At 40.5% G+C, this 20,594-nt stretch overlaps 1 protein-coding gene across 1 annotated transcript; it reads left to right on the forward strand.

Annotated features, from left to right (window-relative positions):
- The first annotated feature begins 110 nt into the window (after nucleotides 1–110).
- On the forward strand, nucleotides 111–20,519 carry LOC134663611 (uncharacterized). Its single transcript, XM_063520030.1, has 21 exons — nucleotides 111–2,047; nucleotides 3,218–3,416; nucleotides 4,071–4,218; nucleotides 4,717–4,829; nucleotides 5,307–5,373; nucleotides 5,944–5,985; nucleotides 7,103–7,125; nucleotides 7,287–7,413; nucleotides 7,496–7,593; nucleotides 7,865–7,939; nucleotides 8,611–8,663; nucleotides 9,316–9,503; nucleotides 10,375–10,544; nucleotides 11,101–11,331; nucleotides 13,250–13,485; nucleotides 14,739–14,949; nucleotides 15,846–16,083; nucleotides 16,917–17,064; nucleotides 17,960–18,120; nucleotides 19,078–19,289; nucleotides 20,253–20,519. The coding sequence occupies exons 1-21, from the start codon at nucleotides 300–302 to the stop codon at nucleotides 20,343–20,345; spliced, it is 4,581 nt and encodes a 1,526-aa protein (XP_063376100.1). The 5' UTR covers nucleotides 111–299; the 3' UTR covers nucleotides 20,346–20,519.
- Nucleotides 20,520–20,594: the final 75 nt, after the last annotated feature.

Raw genomic sequence — 20,594 nt, forward strand, 5'->3', positions numbered from 1 at the left:
TTTAGAAAAAAAAATCGGATTAGTAATTGTTTATGGTTTTCTAGGATGCGCAGTGCTGGCAACATTTTAATCACTATCCAACCATGATCCAACCATAGACATGCAACAAGATGGCGTATGCGTGCATTTCCGGTGGCGGCCATTCGTTTAGAAGGAGCGACATCGTGAGACTGTTTGAAGTTGTTAATTAGTGAATTTAAAGTGTTTTAGGCACCGGTATTTATATCAGTATATTTCAATATTGTAATACAATAATAGTAAAATATTTTTAGTATATAAAGGATACTGTTTTTGGTACGATGCGTCGTAAAAGTGAGCGTACAGCTACCAAAAAAGCAAAGCCTTCTCCCGAGAAAAAAACAACGGAAAAGGCAAAGAAGACCAGAACATCTAGACGACGTAAACAGTCTACTTCTTCCGAAGAATCCGCTGACGAGACCAGCCCAGTTCGAGAAGCAGAAGCGACTCCCGTTGAGCAGGAACAAAAGCCACCTCAGACTCCTACTAAAGAAAAAGAAGTTTCACCAGAAGATGCAAATGAAGTGTGGCATGTAAAAGCAGCAGAGGTGCCCAGCGACACGGGAGAGATACAAAAATTAAAAATATGTCTAACTCGCCCTCCCTCGACGCCCGAGCGAGTGGACAGATCACCGCGCAGTCGAAGGAAGCACTCCCGTGCTACTAGTTCCAGCGATACACCGAGTGTCGAGGGTGTCGAGGACCGCAGGAAGAGTAAGCATCGTTCCAAGCGCTCTGCGCGCGAGTCCAAAGATGAGTCTGAGAAGAACCAAGATAGCCAAGGCGATGAAGCTGATTCAGAGACGCCTTCAGAACCTAAAAGTCTTAAAATTTCTCAGAGTAGTGGAGCTGCAGGTGATACTGTTCCTGATGAAACGCCCATGTCCACTACTAGTGAAGATAAAGTGATTGAGTCAGAATATCCTACCCCATGTGGACAGTCACAAACAGACACACATTCTAAAGAATCTGATATTGAAGGGAAGACTTCTGATGCTGATACAACAGTTGCATCACCACAGGCTGAAATCAAAGGAAACCAGTCGGAAGACAGTAAACAATGTGATGATAAGGATAGTTCACCTAAAAATGAATCAAAAGAAAAATCACAGTCTTTGCATGAACCGGAAAAAGCTGATGAAAGAAATGTTACAACACAGTCAACAGAAAGCAAAGCTGAAAAGACTGAGACACAGGAGCAATCTGATGGATCCCAAGAAAAGGAGGAGACGCCGAGTCAGCATGAGGTAAGTAAAAGTGAAGATAGCAGTAATAATAGTAAAACTGAGGAAGCGGAGTCCTCTCAAAATGAGAGTTCTAAAGCTACTAATGACAATGGTGTTGTAGATAGCTCTGAAAATGTAGAAAAGAAGCAAAGACAGTCTGCCTCTCCAGAACCAGTAAAGGAGAGGAGAGTAGAGCACAGCACGGAGAGAAATAATAGAGATCTTGAACGGTCTGATTCAACACAGTCACATGAAGAACCTATACAAAATGGCCAAGCAGCTCCTATTGTTGTGAGTCGCAAAAGGAGATGGGGCTCCAGATCCAGTAAACTCACTACCCAGAAGTCAATAACTATCTCTACTGATGTATTGAAAGATATTATTCCTGATGTGAAACCTGTTGAATTTGAAGAGGTCATTGAAGAAAAGAAACAACACAGACGAGTTCAATCCAATGACAAAGTTGAGAGACCTGTTTTACCCAAGATTGTCATAGACAATACTGATCACCTCGAGCACCATAAAAAGGAATATGAAGAAAGGGAACCTGAAAACTTAAAATTCAGAGAACCCTTGTCAGCGAACAGAAGAATATCAATTGTTAAAGATGATAGCATTATTGCTCGACCACCAAGTCCACCCAGGAATAAGCAGTCATGTATTCTGTATATCACCAACCTTGTACGGCCATTCACATTGCCTCAACTAAAGAACTTGCTACAACGGACAGGAAGAATTTCAGAAGATGGTTTTTGGATTGACAGAATCAAGTCAAGATGCTTTGTTAAATATGAAACTGAAGAGTAAGTATCTACCCATCTCTCTCTCTCTCTCTTTAGCCTTTTTCTACCCTTCGGGTGTAGGCCTCCTTCATTTTACGCCATTAGTCATGGTCTTTTGCAACCTGAAGCCACTTCTTCCCCGCAGTCCTTTTCCTTTTGATGTCGTCGTCCCAACGCATCTTGGGTCTACTTTGGGGACGCTCTTCCCCCCATGGTCGCCACTCGAGTAGTCGTTTACTCCACGAGTCGGTCTTTCTTGCTATATGACCCGCCCATTCCCATTTCAAATTTGCTACGCGTTTTACAACATCCGTGACCTTGCTCTGCCCTACCCATGTAACATATTAAAGTGTTTTCTTTCTGTATGTAAAGAATATACAGTGGAACCTGGATAATTGCAATCTCAAGGGACCGGCCAGTTTTTGTCAATTAACCAGGTTTTTCATTTAAGCAGGTCGTGTCAATTAACGAGGTTCAAAAAATCGTTGTGTCAATTATAGAGGTTTTCATTAATAGAGGTTGCGTTCTGACAAATTTCTTTTATGGAGGTGCAAATAACCATTTAAAGTAGATTTACACGCTTACGTTCTGGGTTTCTGGTCTATATATTGCTTCTGTCTATACTTGCACTTTTATACTACATTAATTACCACTTTATTTTCTTATCATTTGGGTTTAAACAATTCCCTTGAATTGTTGAAGAAAGTTTTATTAGAATGTAGAAAGCATACTTTGTTTTTTATTGATCAAAACTATTTCACCTACTACAGGCTGTGATAGATACCCAATAACTAAATTAAATTCTGGATGGAGACATAAATAAAATGACCATTGCTATTAAAATATTGTTTCTGCTGTCTACAACTACATTATTTCAATTATAGAGGTAATAAGCAAGACTCGTTTCAATAATAGAGGTAAAAACAAGAGCAAAAATAGCGGATTTTTTTGCACAGTCTCAATTATAGAGGTCTTAAGTTGCGATGTGGTCAATTATAGAGGCAAAATTACGAAAAGCACTAAAATCTAAATTGCAATTATAGAGGTTCCAAAATTTCAATTATAGAGGCCTTTTGGTCTCAAGGGACCGGGACCGGACTTTTGGTTGCAATTGTTGAGGTTTTCCATTTATGCAGGTTCCAATTAACCAGGTTTCACTGTACTTATGTTTTTATATTATTTTTGTTACAGTCAAGCAGTTGAGACCAGGCATGCCTTACATGGAGTTACTTGGCCTGTGTCTAATCCAAAGACCCTACAAGTGGACTTTTCCTCTCAGGAGGCATTTGATAAAGCTAAGGCGAATGAAGATACAGACAATGCACAGGCAACTACTATACCTGGCACTGTAGAGGATTGGCTGCGGGAGCAAGATATGAAAAGAGAACGAGTATGTATATTTATCTTTTAATAAAATATATGTATAGTATGTATATTTATCTTTTAATAAAATATTTTATATTTTAAAACTATGTTAGTTCAAGTCTGTGGATTATAATATTTATAAGTATTAAAATTCTGATTCTAACAGTGGCAAATATATTGGATAAGTATGTAAATCACAATTTTTTTTTTATGGTACATATAATTTAATAGGTCTCGGGCACGCCCTTGCCCGAGACCTATTAAACGACACCGATAACATCACAAGACTCAAAAGGTGGCAGATCTTGGAACTAGACCAGAGAGAATAATCCACCCTCTCTCTTCACATAAAAGGAATGGTGGTTAATGGATCACCACCTTGAAAAAGAAATGTATAGATACATACAATCTGATTATGGCTAAGAAAGCCGATGGCAGATAAAAGTAGAGAAAAAAAAAATGGTACATATAATTATTGGTAGCCCTAGGAGAAGGTAGGTGTATGTAGGTATGACGATTTAAACAGTTAGCTATGATTTATAAGCCCACTAATATTCATTATAAGTTTTTTTTTGTGATTATAGCAATACAGTAAGTCTTCTTTGGCAAATAAAGAAATATTTGGACAAGTCTCCATTTATTTAGAAAAAAAAAGTTCATTTAAAATTCAATCTTCCAGGAGAAACCATGGGAGCGGAAGGCGGCTGCAGTGCGAGAGTGGGACTTCGGCAAGAATGAGAAAGACAAGGACAAAGAGAGACCTAAAAGAGACGAGCGTATTCTGGACAAGCGACGACACCGCACGCCTGAGAGAAGCCCAGAGCCAGGTAAATCCTAGAGCTACAACTTTTTGGATAAACTTTCTTGTTTTAACTAAAGAATACTACTATGTCCACATAATTCAACAAAGTATCCTGGATAATTAGTAATAATTTATTTTAAATTGGAGCGTGTGGTGATTTTACGTGAAATGGACATAGAAGTGACTCAACCCAAACTCCCAACCTTTTTAATGCCACGCCTAGCCTATCGTGTGCGGCGCGTCATAATCGACTTTGTTTGCATGAAGGTTATATTGGACTCCAAGCTGTAGCCACGCGCGCCAGTGGCTTTGGCGGTCAATTTTTGTCATAAATATAACACGTGTTGCTAAAGGCTACATGCATGACCAAATCCCAACTTTAAGTAGGTTCCTACAGTTTTTAATTTGGTAAAACGACCAGGTACCCAATAATTATAATATCATAGGTTAAAAGTGTGATATTATGGCACTATGTGGTATTTTATTATGCTTGTATGTAATATGAATATTGTGTATTTTACAGCAAAGAAATTCAAGAAGAAAGAGGAAGAAGCTCCAGCTAAGCTATTGGATGATCTATTCAGGAAGACCAAATCCACTCCATGCATATATTGGTTGCCGCTATCTGCTGAAATGGTAATTTTTAAATATTTAGTAACATCATAACATTCGTAACTAAACATCATTCATCATCATCATTCTAGCCTTCAGTCGCCCACTGCTGAGCATAGGCCTCTCTTCGTGTACGCCACTTATCCCAGTCCTAGGCTAGTCTCATCCAAAAGTGCCCCGCAATTTTCCGAATGTCATCCACCCAACGAGCTAACGGACGCCAGGCGCTTCTTTCATCTGAAAGCGGCCACCAATCCGTCAACCTTTTGGCCCACCTGCCATAACTAAACACTATTACTATTACTAAAGGCACTTTTTTCTACTGGCAGTTAACCCTGCCTATTTCTAAAATTAGTGTTGTGACTAAGGGGCTAAATTAGACTTTCCATTATTTGAATGAGCTTCACGAGCGGCTAGAAAATCGTGTATGTAAGAATGAAGAAATGTAAGAAGAGCATGTATAAAACATATTTTTTTTATAAAAATCTTATTCGTTTTCAGATCGCCATAAAAGAGGAGCAGCGGCGCCAACACATGGCCGAGCATGAGCGCCGCATGCAGGAGCTGCGTCGCACCCACCGCCGCCACTAGCATGGTCCGTCCCATACTCGCTCATCCATCTTACACCACACACATACATATACACACACACTCACACCAACCACACACTCGTCTTCACGTCACGTCACGATCTCACACCAACAACTATCATTTCTTAAATACAAAACACTTCATGCTCATCTCGACTAATCTGTCGCTCTAGCGATCTTTCTTTCCAGGTTTCACTAATTCATTTTGAAGACCTATCTTTTACTTTAATAACTATTGTTAGAGGAACAACTAAGTTCTGGTTTATTGTAAGTTAAATGTAGGTACAACAGAGACAAGATTGTCATGAGAGAGACCTTTGATTTTATTTTCTACAAAATGTTATAGAAAGGCACGCTTGGATGGAATCCTATGATTTAATTGGTCGTCGCTGATCGCGTTCGATAACTGAGAGGGGACATTCTCGGGACGCCGTGGAGGGATAGAGACTACGTCGCTGATATGCCCTGCCAACAGCGCCAACATATAGCCACTTGGTGGCGTCGTCGAAAGTTGCCTCGCCTCGAATAGACCGTTGGTCATTCAGTAGCTATTGAAACGCTACGCTCAAATGAGACTCCGAAATACAATTATGCTTGACATATAATGACATGGAAGATTATAATGAACAATCAGAATATGACTTCGACAGACATGGCGCTGGATATTAAACTTATTCAGCCATTGAGGAGCTTACAATGGATAACTAAGATTGTATGCCTCAGGAGCTAGCCGTCGTTACTAAATATAAGGAAGTGGATCTATATGAATTGTGAATTTATTATCCACTGTCCGCCTATAATAGACTTAGAATGAAAACTTAGGGAATTGTGTGCTACCCGTACAGAAATGTTTTCCTAAAACTTCCATTGTTTGATGTTCAATAAACAATATTACATTTTACGTCCTGTTTTATTTTATACCTCATGGAATCCTATGTACTTACAGATTTTTTTATGCACCCGGAAATAAACATTATCCACAGATTCATTGATTGTATTAGGTGTGAGAAGTTCGTGCTTTGAATTTGAGAGCTAATATAGATGGCGCTGTTAGGTTATGTGGTAACTCTAGTTGCCAAAAGTTCACGATTAATAATTTGTTTTAAATTTTATTGCACTTAAAAATACAACAAGCGCATTTAATACCTTTGGGCATTTTCTACATCTCTACCATTCAAAAATAGGGCCAAAGAGAAATGCTTGACAATTTGATTTGGTTACTATCAAACATTTTACTGATTTGACAAGGTAGGTACAGCCAGCAGCAGAAGCTGCTAAGCGGGCGAGGTGTTCAAGATCTTGACTCTGCTTTGTTGTTAAGAGAATAAGAGCGTGTCAAGGTACTTTAGAACACCGCCCGTATAGCAACTTCTGCTGCTGACTTTTACAGGGGATGCATGGAAAAAGAAACTAACAGATTTAATTTAGTGGAGTCATGTTGCACTCTACTCCATAGTGACCCTCCGAGATAGTTTATCGTACCTATCTTACCTACAGATATATAAATACATAATGATCTACATTTGTTATCGAAGCCTGATATCCAATATTTTACAACGAGGATAATCGCCGCAATTATTTAAATTATCAATATCTTTAGATATTTTTCTTATCAATGGGATAAGAGTTGTAATTCTTGGCGATAAAGTTGAAAGTAGTCGTGCTGGCGGATTAGGACCGTCGGCCGCTGCTGTTTTAATTAAAGTGGTGTTATTTTGACCAACACCATGGTGAGTAGTATTTCCATTATTTTAGAATTTAGATATCTTGGCGCCTATCTTTTTGGTTCATGGCTGTATTTTACCACTCTTAAAAACCTGTCTATACATACTCTAAATGGTGCCATGCTTTGATTAGTTCCTAAATATGACCTTGTATTACCGTTCTCAAGGGTCTGGTATCGTGGTGCTACATGGTGGCACTCCTGTCGGTGGCCTCGGCCCAGTTTCCCATCACAATGGAAGAGTGGCTACGGGGAGACTTCACTCAACGGGGATTCACAGGCACTTGGATTTCGGGTATTTATTGCTATTCAGTTTTTGTAGGCGTTATAATTCTTACTCGTCAGGCGCGCTTAGCATATACTTACTTTTTTTTCAGATACTGAGTTCACTTATGTAATTCCTGGCGAAGCCGGTATTTATGTTTACGATGCCTCAATTCAAGAAAGCAGTGTGCTCGTGTCTGGCGAACTCATGGTATGTCTTAAGTACAATATAAAGTATAGGTATTTTGTAGTTATTTGTTTACTGTACCTTTTTAAGCACTTATACTGACTTGTATTTTAATGTGATATATTTTATATTTGCCTCTAGCCTTTTGATCTGCAACCGAAAATCCAAATATCATGCCCGGGCAGTAATCATTTTCCCAACTTAAAGTTAAGAGTTCGAATCCCGCTAAAGGCAACAGATAGTAATATATTATATAACTACCTACTTACCTGTTAAATTCTATTTTTTTGAACAGGCATTCCTGAATACATCCAACCCTATTTTGTCAGCTGATAGAGAATATATTTTGGCACCGAGTCAAGTTGAACAAGTAAGTAATACCTACTGCTTTACATGTACAATGTACCTACTGGCAATAAAAATACGCTTTGTATACGGAAATTGCTGAAGAAAGTGACCCATTTCTACTGCTATTGTGTTTATACTAAAATTTCCCCATGCCAGTCACGCTATTAGTGAACAACTCAGTTACATACCTACCTATAGCTGTATACTATATACACATAGCGGTATATATATTGTATTTTATCTACCTTATGTTAGATAATTGACAAGTAATAATTTGATAAGAATATTTACTGGATTCGGATAGATAGGCATGTAATAAACATTTTCTATAAAAATACCTACTCTTGATAAATTGTTCTCAGAAGTAGGACTTACGGAATTTAGCCATAAAGTACTGAATAAGATATTGGACTTCGGCACAGAATAAATAATAGGACTAGGTACAGAAGACCCACTCTCTAACAAAACGCGTCTGTCACGATCAGCACAGATATGGCCGCTAGGTGGCGACAGCGCCACGCGCGGCTTATGGCAAACCCCAAAATTGGGGTCGAACGGATGTTAGCTACCTGTAGCAAAGAGACGAAATCGCGGAGTGCGCCACGCCTGACTTCGGTTAAATGGAAACTATAAATCATTTCATACTTTCCTTTAATAAATGTGTCTTTATATGATGTGTTACCGTTGTTTTAGGTGTACAGATATTCAACCACGGCGAGGTTTGCTCTCTACCATATTGCCACACAGTAAGTTTCCAGTATACATACAGACCTAGGTACCTATTGACAATACAGTACTATCGAACATTTAATATGTATTTATATTTGGCGCCATGGGCACGACACTTCACGATGATGAGGCGTCCAAATTCATAATGATGTCATAAAATAGTTAACCTTAAGGCATAGCAGGAAGAAATTGAGGATGGTGCTTAAATTAAGAGGGGGCTAACGATTAATTGTACTTTTTTGAATTGAAAGTTACACGCCAGTACAAAGGCAAATGCCATGAAAAAAAAAACACGGAAAATAGATAATACATACCTACTTGAAAAGACATACTCTAACCAAAACCTTACTAAAACGTAAAAAAACCCGTGCGATGGCCACATCTTCCGTCAGAAGTTTCACACTGAAAGCCATATCTTTTGTTCCCTTCTAATTTACTGGCTTTACGCCCCTCTTAAAAGCACTAAAGTGCGTACTTTTGCTCTTACTTCTTTGAATTGTGTCACTTAACTTTAAACTCGGGTAAATCCATTCGACCCTCTCAACAAATATTTACTCTATTACCTTTTCCTAATGCCAAAATCGCATAATCTGACAGATGGATTTACCCGAGTTTGAAGTTAAGCGACTCAATTCATTGCGCATTTTTAACGCCTTTTTTAAATCACAGGGAGGTGACGTACGTCGCCGACCACCAGCGTCTCCAACTCTGTATTTTTGGCGGCGGCCACTCTTTGGCGTACGTTTTGGACAACAATGTGTACTACCTGCCCGAGAACTCGACCGAGGCCATACAGCTCACCGACGACGGTATCCCTGGTGTCATATATAACGGCCACGCTGACTGGGTTTATGAAGGTAGGTGTTAAAAAGGGGGAAGAGTACCGATATGTGACGTTTCACGGCAAAAGGTACCTTATGGCCGCAATAATATTAGAGCGAGGTTAATAATAGCGTAAGCGCCAACCGCCATAGGGTACCTTTTGCCGTGGAACGTCTCATATCGTTACTATTTCATTCATCATCATATCGTTGCTATTTCATCATAAATCGCGCCGAGTGGTATTTTAATATTTTTAATCCATTCAGCGCTAATCACGACACGTCGTTTTTCCTCTACGGAGCATTTCCGCTAGGTACATACGGGGAAACCCGTGTTATCGGCGTACGACGTAGCGCTACGACCGTAGCTCAGCGGTGAATGTAACTCAGAATGATTATCTTATTTATTTATATTATTCATGGATCATTCGTCCTATTTGCTTTCATATAAAAGATTGTGGTATGTATGTCGGGGCGTGCGTGAAAGTACCTACCTAGTACCTACCACAGGATTCATATGTCCACTCGATTAGACAGTCTTCGTAAGTACTTGTCAAAACGTATCTACAATGTATATTCACGCACATGGTTCTAGGAAGCGAAATGAACCTGTCATGTGCCCGGGCGGAGTGCACAACTTTCTACTCCCATCCGAAACACGAACCCCGTGCACAAAATGCACTTGCCGGAAAACTGTCAAGGTTCGTGATGAATATGACCTTTTCGCCGCCATTGACTTGATATAAAGTCAGTACATTTCGTGCCCCACACGCCACGATTTGTTATGTTATACGGGTTGTTTAAATAGGTGCCTATTGTAGGTATAATTTGTGGCTTGGCGTTGATGACACTTAATTACTCCTTTGACGTGACGGCGAAAAAGTTAAAACAATAATTTCCATTTCAGAGGACGTGATGTACACGGGCCAAGCCACGTGGTTCAACCCCACGGGCACGTACCTGGCGTTCGCTAGTTACAACGACACGGAGGTCGAATCCTACTCCTACTACTACTACGTCGACAAGACCGACCCCGACGACTTATATCCGGAACTTTTCGATCTTAAGTACCCTAAAGTAAGTGAAAAGAACTGGTTCAGTAAATAGCTAGTAGTTAAAATACAAATACAACACAATAGAAGAAAATATGTAATACAGAAAGAAAATGTAGAGGTAAACAACAAGTGGTCTGATAAATGGGATCTCTTCCAGACAAACTTCAGACCAGTTACAGAGTGTATTCGGAGAAGCAAATTCCCATTGGCTTCCCTGTTTTATAATAGTTGGCACTTTATTCTACACTGGCATAGTACACTGATGAACCGCCCATCATCGTTATATTTGAACTACTCAAAATCGTTATTAATTATTACATTCAAACCTTCCTCTTGAATTAATGTAGGTCTCATACAGAGTTGTATATCGCCCTGTTAATTAACAAAATATTTATTAATAATTTGTGAAGACTTGACTTTTTTTTTATTGGATTATTGTTATCATGTTGCTATCAAGTGAAATTGCCCGTTAGTCGTAACGGATTTTACAGAAGTGGTGCCCTCTTCGCGAAGTTTCAGGATACAGTCTGGCCTTATAGTTTGCATTTTCCAAACCTACATTCTAAACTCTCTTCCAGGTGGGCGACACTAATCCCACAGTGAACCTGCGCGTGATCAACCTAGAACGCCTAGTGCAGGACGGCGTATGGGAATGGCAAACCCTAGCCGCGCCCGAAGCCGTAACAGAAGACCATATCCTCGGTGGCGTCGTGTGGCCCACGGCGTATGAGATTGCCGCCCATTGGCTGAACAGGAGACAAAACTATACCGTGTTACGGTTCTGCAATGTGCAGACTGGACTTTGTCCCGTAAGTATGCACGATAGAGTTGATATTCGGCTGGCAGTGTCCATTCTACCACTGAACCACCACATCCTCGGTGGCATTGTCATGGTTTAACTTTAACAGGAGACAGACAGTGCCAAGGTTCTGCAATGTGTAGACTGGACTTTGTCCCGTAAGTAGGCTACCTACAGACAGGCTTATCTTATGACTATAAAGTTGACAGATGGTTGGATGCGTCTGTCACGATAAATTGCTGCCCACTGCTAGTTTATCAAGAGGCAGAGCTTCTGCTTCATAAGACACTGTGATCAGAGCAGATTTTTGTAATTGGTTTTACTTTAGTACCACCTCACTATACCTACTGAAAGATGTTGTTTATCGCAGACTAAGGTATTGACGAATGAGCGTACTCTACCTATTTATTGTAAAATCTTCCATAAACAATGAACTATTCAGTTAGTTTAATCGACTTGTAAGTACAGTCGGAGCCCTAACATAAGTATCCACTTTTCTATAAGTACAGTTAATAGTATGTAGGGCAAACCTTGGCCATTCGGTGATACGTAGTTATTCGGTGATAGTCAGTTTTATTGTCTTTTGGCCAAGTTACCCGGTAATTTTATTGCTTAAAACAATGTTTAAGAGATACCATGGATGTGACTAATGTGGTGTAATATGGTTTCAAGTAATATAATTACCAGGTAATGCGGATAAAACACATTAAAACTGATTATCACCGGATAACCAAGTATCACCGAATAGCCAAGGTTTGCCCTATATGGTAACGTGGTTATTTAATTACTGTACGTATCTGTAATGCCACACTTAGATGCACACAATACAATAGGTACCAATAATATTCAAAGTGACCAATTATTATTTTTTGTCGTTGATATTCCACAAAACTAATTTATTTCTTGATAGTAAAGATACGAGGAAAAAGAATCTAGTCATTTGGGATCCCCAACAGTAATTAACAATGCTAACAAACAGGCAAAATATAAAACCTTATTCTCTCACTAATTTATGTATGTACTTACCTACTGGCACTATACTTGTTTGTCGACCTAAACCTAAATGCATGTAAATTACCCAACATATTTCAACCCGTATGCAGAATTGCATACACATTGATATCTACATATAGTTACTTTTAGGTACAATTTTAATGACTTTTTTTATCTTATGGCCGCATTATTTTAATAATGCCTCAGGGGCCTATTTTAGATTTAAGTTAGTTATTAATAATTTCGTTTAGTAGTACCACTGCAGGTATATGTCTTGTATGTATATATATTTTTTAAAATAATAAATGTCATTTAGATATTTGCATACTGAATGGCAATTTTAATTAAGAAGTCGTTGTGTGAGAATAACGGGTTTCTATTAATTAAAATATTCATTAAATAATCATAGACAAAAGCCATCTAAAATAATTAGATAGATTCTGTTATCCTCATGTGACCCACATTTTGATGCAGTGATGTCATTTTAAAATAAATTATAATGCACAGTCTTATGTTTTAAGACTTTTAAGTGTGCGAGACAGCGCTATGCACGTACATAGCTATTTCTTTCTCGCTCACTGGAGCGGTGTATAGATCCGCTTCCAATGTGAAGGTTGCTTAAATATCGAATATATTAAAAAGTAACCAGTAATATAGATGATTGTTTTATAATTTTCCTAATATCTTAGGGACCGCCCTGGAAATTGGACAGGTGGAATACCAATGTCCTTGCGTCACTGCACCTTGCACACCTGTCCAATGTCCTTGCGCGTCATTCTCTCATCAAGCAAAATGTCAGAAGCACCACACATTGGACATTGGAATACCACCCTCAGATTCATGAAAATTTCCATCTTTCCCGATTTCAACATTTCGTTATCCCCAAATCCAGAAACCAGTTTTCGGAAAATATAGTAACCTTAACTTTTTTATAGGAAGAAGAGCACCGCCAGCAGCCCAACGGTTGGGTGCCCATCGCCTTACCGCGCTTCAGCGCCGCCGGAGACTTCTACGTGTCCACCCGTTGGTCCCTCGAGCAGGCTGACGGCAACATCTGGCAGCATCTTTATGTCAGCATGCGTATCAATGGCGAGATTGTGTCGAGCTCGATCACGCCTGGCGCTTTCACTGTGAACAGCTTTGTTGGAATGGATGAATCTACGCTCTCTTAGTGAGTATAAGGAACAATGGTACCTCTACCAAATATCTGTATTTTCGTCAGAAGTGTATCTCCACGCTTGTCCCTCGAGCAGGCGGACGGAAACATCTGGCAGCACCTTTATGTCAGCATGCGTATCAATGGCGAGATTGTGTCGAGCTCGATCACGCCTGGCGCTTTCACTGTGAACAGCTTTGTTGGAATGGATGAATCTACGCTCTCTTAGTGAGTATAAGGAACAATGGTACCTCTACCAAATATCTGTATTTTCGTCAGAAGTGTATCTCCACGCTTGTCCCTCGAGCAGGCGGACGGAAACATCTGGCAGCATCTTTATGTCAGCATGCGTATCAATGGCGAGATTGTGTCGAGCTCGATCACGCCTGGCGCTTTCACTGTGAACAGCTTTGTTGGAATGGATGAGTCTACGCTCTCTTAGTGAGTATAAGGATCAATGGTGTCTGTACCAACTACCTATAGTCTAGTCAGAAGTATAGCTCCTCGCTGGTCCCTCGAGCAGGCGGACGGAAACATCTGGCAGCACCTTTATGTCAGCATGCGTATCAATGGCGAGATAGTGTCGAGCTCCATCACGCCTGGCGCTTTCACTGTGAACAACTTTGTTGGAATGGATGAGTCTACGCTCTCTTAGTGAGTATAAGGAACAATGGTACCTGTACATAACTACATATCTATAGTCTCGTCAGAAGTGTAGCTCCTCGCTCGTCTATCGAGCAGGCTGACGGCAACATCTGGCAGCATCTTTATGTCAGCATGCGTATCAATGGCGAGATTGTGTCGAGCTCCATCACGCCTGGTGCTTTCACTGTGAACAACTTTGTTGGAATGGATGAGTCTACGCTCTCTTAGTGAGTATAAGGATCACTGGTACCTGTACCAACTATCTATATTCTCGTTTTTCTCGTGCAGGCAGATGGCAACATTTGAGCCATATTTCAAGTTTGTTACCAGTTCTGCTCACTGACAGTTGAACCAATTCTTAAGCTTTTTACTCGCTGCCAACTTTTTATTCTCTAATTTGAACGTTGATAGTGTTTCCGTTTGTCCTGGATGGTGTTTAGCAAAAATGAGTCATCCCACATCCATCTTGAAATAAAATGTCAACTTAAAGCGTCAATTTTTGAGTTGACATCCTATTGAAAAATTAATGTCGGTTGACACATTATTGCTTAACAGCATCCCTTTATAAAGAAATTGTACACTAGGATAGTTCTCACAACGTAACACTATAATTATTTCCGTAGTTACTTCACTCGCACGGTGACGGACTCGCCGTGGCGGTCGCAGGTGCACGCGGTGGGCGCGCAGGCGCGTTGCCTGAGCTGCGCGCTCGTGCTGCCGGACGGCGGCCCGTGCGCCTGGGCCTCCGCCACCGCCAGCCGCCAGGGCGCCTACATGACCATCACCTGCTCCTCGCCCGACGAGCCCGCCGCCGTCTACATCATCAACCCGAGGGTGAGTCACGACATGGACTAGGAATTCTCTAGACGGAGTTTAGAGCAATTATATCATGAAGCCGATGCTGCCAAAAATACTAGGGTGCGGGGGACTAGGAGAGCGAGTCCCGTGCCGTGATTGGTCCGTTCAAAGACACGGGCGTCACACAAACTCGAAACTTTGACTCGAAAATGGAATAAAACTACCGTATATTTGTGGCAGAGGGGGTAGTGCTACTATGCCTAGTCTTATAGTCTGTGAGTCACAAGTACACGTTGGCTTCTACCACCGTCATCAGTAGGCGGGTGGGTTCATAACCATCAACTGTTCAGTGCCTTAGAAGCCCTCCGTCACTTACATCAATAACTGCCCATCAATGTGCACACTAGCGCCACTGCTAAATAATCGTGATTATATAAATTTATTAACGAAAGATATTTAAAAAAGGGGGGCGTACTGTATTTTGTATTTAAGTACCTTTTGAATACATCGAACTAGTTTTTATGTTGCTGGATTCGTCGATCTATGAACAAAAAACAAAAAACGGCCGTTTTAACTTTGCACGCATGTCGACTCTCGACCAATCTGTACGCGTTCTTGATGATCAGTTGCTGGTCGCAGTAGAACAGAAATAGAGTAGTAGTCGCTGCGTACTTCGTCTACCTGAGGATGAGAGCTTATAATGATTTTAGGAAGAGTTTCCCTTTAGTCGGATATAAAAACATTGCCAGAAAAAAATATCCGTAAAACGACTCAGAAATCAGAAATCGTTTATTGCGAACCATGGTACATAGTTGTTACAGTAAATCACATGGCACCCTATAGAGGGTATAGCAAGTACATATTTTCATAGCTAGGTACGACTAATTGGTATAGTATTATAATATACCCATTTTTTCCATGTTTTGTCATAGACCGGTGCTGTCCTTGAGACTTGGGAGGACAACCAGCAAGTCCGTTTCAACCTCCTCGGCAGGGACCGCCCGCAGAGCATCATCACGACCGTGCCGCTGCAGAACGGGTTCCCGGCACCCGTGAGGCTGTTCCTCCCCCCCGGACTTGACGTCAATGACGTTGACACCAAGTACCCTTGCGTGTTCTACGTGTATTCCGGCCCTAATACGAACACCGTCTACGATACCTTCACTGTCGGTAAGTCATTCATCATCAAATTATCATCAACATCATTCATTCATGAATCATTCATCATCATCATAATCATCATCATCATCATCATTGATCATCATCATCATCACCATTCATCATCATTCATCATCATCGTCATTCATCATCATTCATCATCTTCATCTTCATCATCATCATTCATCATCATCGTCGTCATTCATCATCATCAACATTCATCAGTAATTTCATATCATTTTTGGTTATCATTCTAAGAAGAACAGGTAAGGTGGTGGTACAGGTGCTCGACGTGGTCCCAGTATATGTCACCTTGAAACTTAAGTCATTGTCAATAGAGGTGACAGCAGGGTGTCATCTAAGTATTGGGCATTAGCATGTCGAGCACTAGTACCACCACCATATATGCGTGGAGTTTCGTAACTTTGTGTACTGGATGTTATCTATCTAGATACCAAGTACTGAATAAAACGATGATAAAATATTCAGGGCCAGTTGCACCAACCACATTTGACAGACTGATCAACGTCAGCCGGCGCGCCCCGGCTCTTTACTATGAAACTTTCCATACATAAAAATTTTGCGAACTCTCGAAAAGGCAGATTTGTACTGCCGGCTTATGACGTGTATCTTCCTAAAGCCCAAGACCTATAGTACCTTTTCAGTTGGATGAAATTTAAAAGCTATTCAATTGGTACAGAGTTGCTTTTGCTTTGTTTCGTTTAATTTTACATCAACGCAAAATCAACTCTATTTCCTACACTATAGGTTTAACTTTCAAAGGCAAATTTTGGATTTTTCATTTGTATGGCGGAGGGTATTGATTTTCGGTTGATTTCATACAGGGTACCACACGTACCTGACCACAAACCGCAACACAATCTACATGATGGCGGACGGTCGCGGCTCCGGCCTAAGGGGACAGGACATCCTGTACTCGCTCAACAACGCGCTTGGCACCGTTGAGATCGAGGACCATTTCGTCATCCTCAGGTAAACTTAGTTCCTATTTAAAAACTACACAATTTAAACCAAGACGCAGCTGCAGACGATTAAAAAAAATGTATTCAATAAAATTGGATATAAGTAATGATGTGAATAAAAATAACCTCGTATTCCTAATCTATAAGCAAGATCAGATTTGGTTACGGTATTTAAAACAATAACCTTTACTCGACCTTGAACAAGCATGGAATCGTAAGCAGCCTTTGTCTCAATATAACTATTCGTTCCTCAGTGTAACGATAACAACGTGCATATAAATCAAGAATGGTACTACCGAAGGTATTCAATGTACTTAATGCGTTTATAATAGCTGACCTACAATTTCTGTTGTATTAGATAAGCTGTCTAAATCGCTCTAACAATAAGTGATTTCTTAAATTCTTATGCCTATCAGTATCACCTTTAGAGAACATCTAAATGTTGGTTGGTGGCTGCATTTTTACTCTTTAACTCAAGAATAATGTCGTCTTAGATTAAAATGTCGACGACGATGACGGTTAAAGCTCGACCGTTTAAGGCTCGCTGGACAACATATCTAATAATTAATGCGTTACATAATATTGCTCTAACTTGATCACAATTTTTCCTTAAAAGTTGCATCTGACCTGCCGGCCTAGCCAAGGTTACAATCGCTATCGCTTCGACAACGAAAAGCTTCGTCTCTCTATCACTCTTCCATATTAGTGTGACAGTGACAGTTGCGTTTCGTTCGCTACGGAGCGTTAGCGATTGGCATGTTGTCTACGGGGCCCCTGAATAGAAAATGAAACTAATATGCAGCAACAAGTACTTTTACTCATAACACAAATAAATGTCTTACCAGGATTCGAAATCCAGCGTAGGCAGGTTCTAGGCTTCATCTAAAGCTAATGTAACATTGCAGAGAGGTGCTAGCTCGGTATCAGTTCATCGACCCCGAACGCGTGGGCATCTGGGGCCACAGCTACGGCGGGTACGCCACGCTGCTCAGTCTGATCCACGACGACAACCACGAGTTCGCGTGCGGTATCTCCACCGCGCCTGTCACCTCCTGGCTCTATTACAGTACGTTAATACTAGCAAAAAGGATAGATAGTATAGAGGGGTCCTGTCATAGTAAATTTTGTAGTCACAATAAATTTACTGCCATCTATCGACACACGACTAAACCTCAAAATGAAAACATATTAAATTATCAAGAAAATGGATACTTTATTATTTTATATCATTTTGATCCATGTTAATTCACTGATATCTATGTGTTAAAATTGTTAAATATGAAACGGTGTCGTCACGCCATCTAGCCGAGCATAGGCCAAAGGTGTGTGCGGCATCTATCCGAGAATGACTTTTTCTTGATTTCCGAGGCACGTTTTTTTCCTTAGACTTTATTCATCTTATACGAAGTTACATATGTCTTTGATACTACTAACTAAAGTACCCATACCAAAGTACCATAATGGACCCACAGCCAACGGTAGCCACGCTCACGCTTATCTCCATTTCTCCTTTTGCGATCTATTACAGTGTGTCAACACAAAACCCTGCCTACTGAATCTCTGTGCCAATGATACGACGCCAAATAAAGTTGGTAGATTTCGTAAAAACGACCCCTGCTAAAACATTTATCGATTACCGTATTGGTGGTCACTTGGTCAGTAGTGCTAACCTCACTGCGATAAATAATACTATACATTATGATTATGATAAATTGCGCACTGCCTCAGGTGATTTCTGTAATACCTTGGCGTAAACATGCCGCTTACTCATATCGCAAAAAATATAAAACTTACATTCAATATTTTTAAGCATACTATCGGAGACAGAGCGTGACTTTATATACAGGCCAGTATTTGTAAAACCTGAGTCAACTTTTACCGCGCTGAGCGTATTGCTGTTAACACGCAAAGCTCAGTTAACGCTCATCAAATTAACTACACTTTACATCTAATTTTAAAATGAAGATACTTTGGATAGATGTGGCAAACGCAGCAGTTGTAGCTAACATTTAAATGATTCCAGATACCATGTACACTGAGCGCTACATGGGCCTGCCGACGGCCGAAGACAACCTGGCGGGCTACCAGGCGGGCGACGTGACGCTCCTGGCCGAGCAGCTGCGCGGCAAGAGCCTGCTGCTGATGCACGGCAACGCCGACGACAACGTGCACTTCCAGAACGCCGCCAAGCTCATGCGCGCGCTGCAGCAGCTCGACATCGACTTCGATCAGATGGTGAGTATTATTCGTTTTTTTTAGCATTAGAAAGAACTTGCAAGAAGGTACGCGATCTTGACATGTCTTTTAATTGAAAAACGCTTTTTAAAAATCAAAAACTATTACTTATGAAAGCAGAAGAATATAAATGATCGTATTAGATTCATAATTGTTACATATTTGTCGTAACTTATTTTTAAAATGTGTTTTTCAATTAAAAGACACATCAAGATTGTTTACCTTATTTCTAAAAAAACGAACTATAGACATGTGTCGTTCACAAGTGAGTGATTTAAATGAACTGTAACATTTGACTGAACTTGCTCTTCAACTCAGTGCAGATTCAACTCGCTCATTTCGGTCAGTAACTCATCTATCTCAGTGTTCTTTGCTCGCTCTTTCCCACTCATGATCCGAATGCGCCGGCCGAGCGTGACGAGCGAGTGAGACGATGCGAATAGTTTTCGGAGCGGTTCGGAAGAATTCGGAGGGTGTTGGGAAAACATGGCGGGATCGTATCGCGTGAATTCTCCATATTGGTCCCACTTATGGCTGTATGTATCTGATTGATTGACATCTATCTCTACTCACTCGTGAACAATATAGCTTACAGATCCACTAAGCGAAATGAGTTATACATATCACCGCGAGCGAAAGATTTCATATCAATCTTTTCCTCAGTGAAGCGTTTTGCTTTGCGCATCTCTAATGTTGAGTCTTTGAGACTGAGTTGAACCGAACGGTCATGTATAGCGCCCCTATGTGAGTCGCTTAACTTCAAACTCGGGTAAAAATCCATCTGTCAGATTATGCGATTTTCTTCTTATTATGTTAGGTATTTACCCCAACATTCTTTTCTCCATTGTATCAAAATTCGCTAGTTCGCTACACCTTTACTTATTAGCATAAAAATATTGACACAGATGTACCCCATTGAATGAAGTTTTTATTATTGATTGTTCACGTGATATGTTTTTTCAGTCATACCCCGACGAGGCCCACAGCTTGGCGGGGGTCAATCTTCATCGCTACAACGCCATGAACGCCTACTGGGAGAAGTGCCTGAGGTTGTAATCAATCCTAATATTAAAGCCTAGCAACCTATTTCCATTACAAGTAAAACCAAAACATGATGGACTTATCTCCATCGCTTTTGATGCTCTAGCCATCATCCATTGAAAGAGGCTATCCAACCGTAAAAGGAACTTTGTTTTACTAGCTTCCTAGTGACCAAACTCGCCTGCTAGGCCTTAAATACAATTTTAAATCCAAGCCAAGTTAACCCTTTATAAGGCATAAGGGTGTCAGGAATTATGCAAAATT

Source organism: Cydia fagiglandana, chromosome 4 (assembly GCF_963556715.1).
Source record: "Cydia fagiglandana chromosome 4, ilCydFagi1.1, whole genome shotgun sequence".
NCBI classification, from domain to species: Eukaryota; Metazoa; Arthropoda; class Insecta; order Lepidoptera; family Tortricidae; genus Cydia; species Cydia fagiglandana.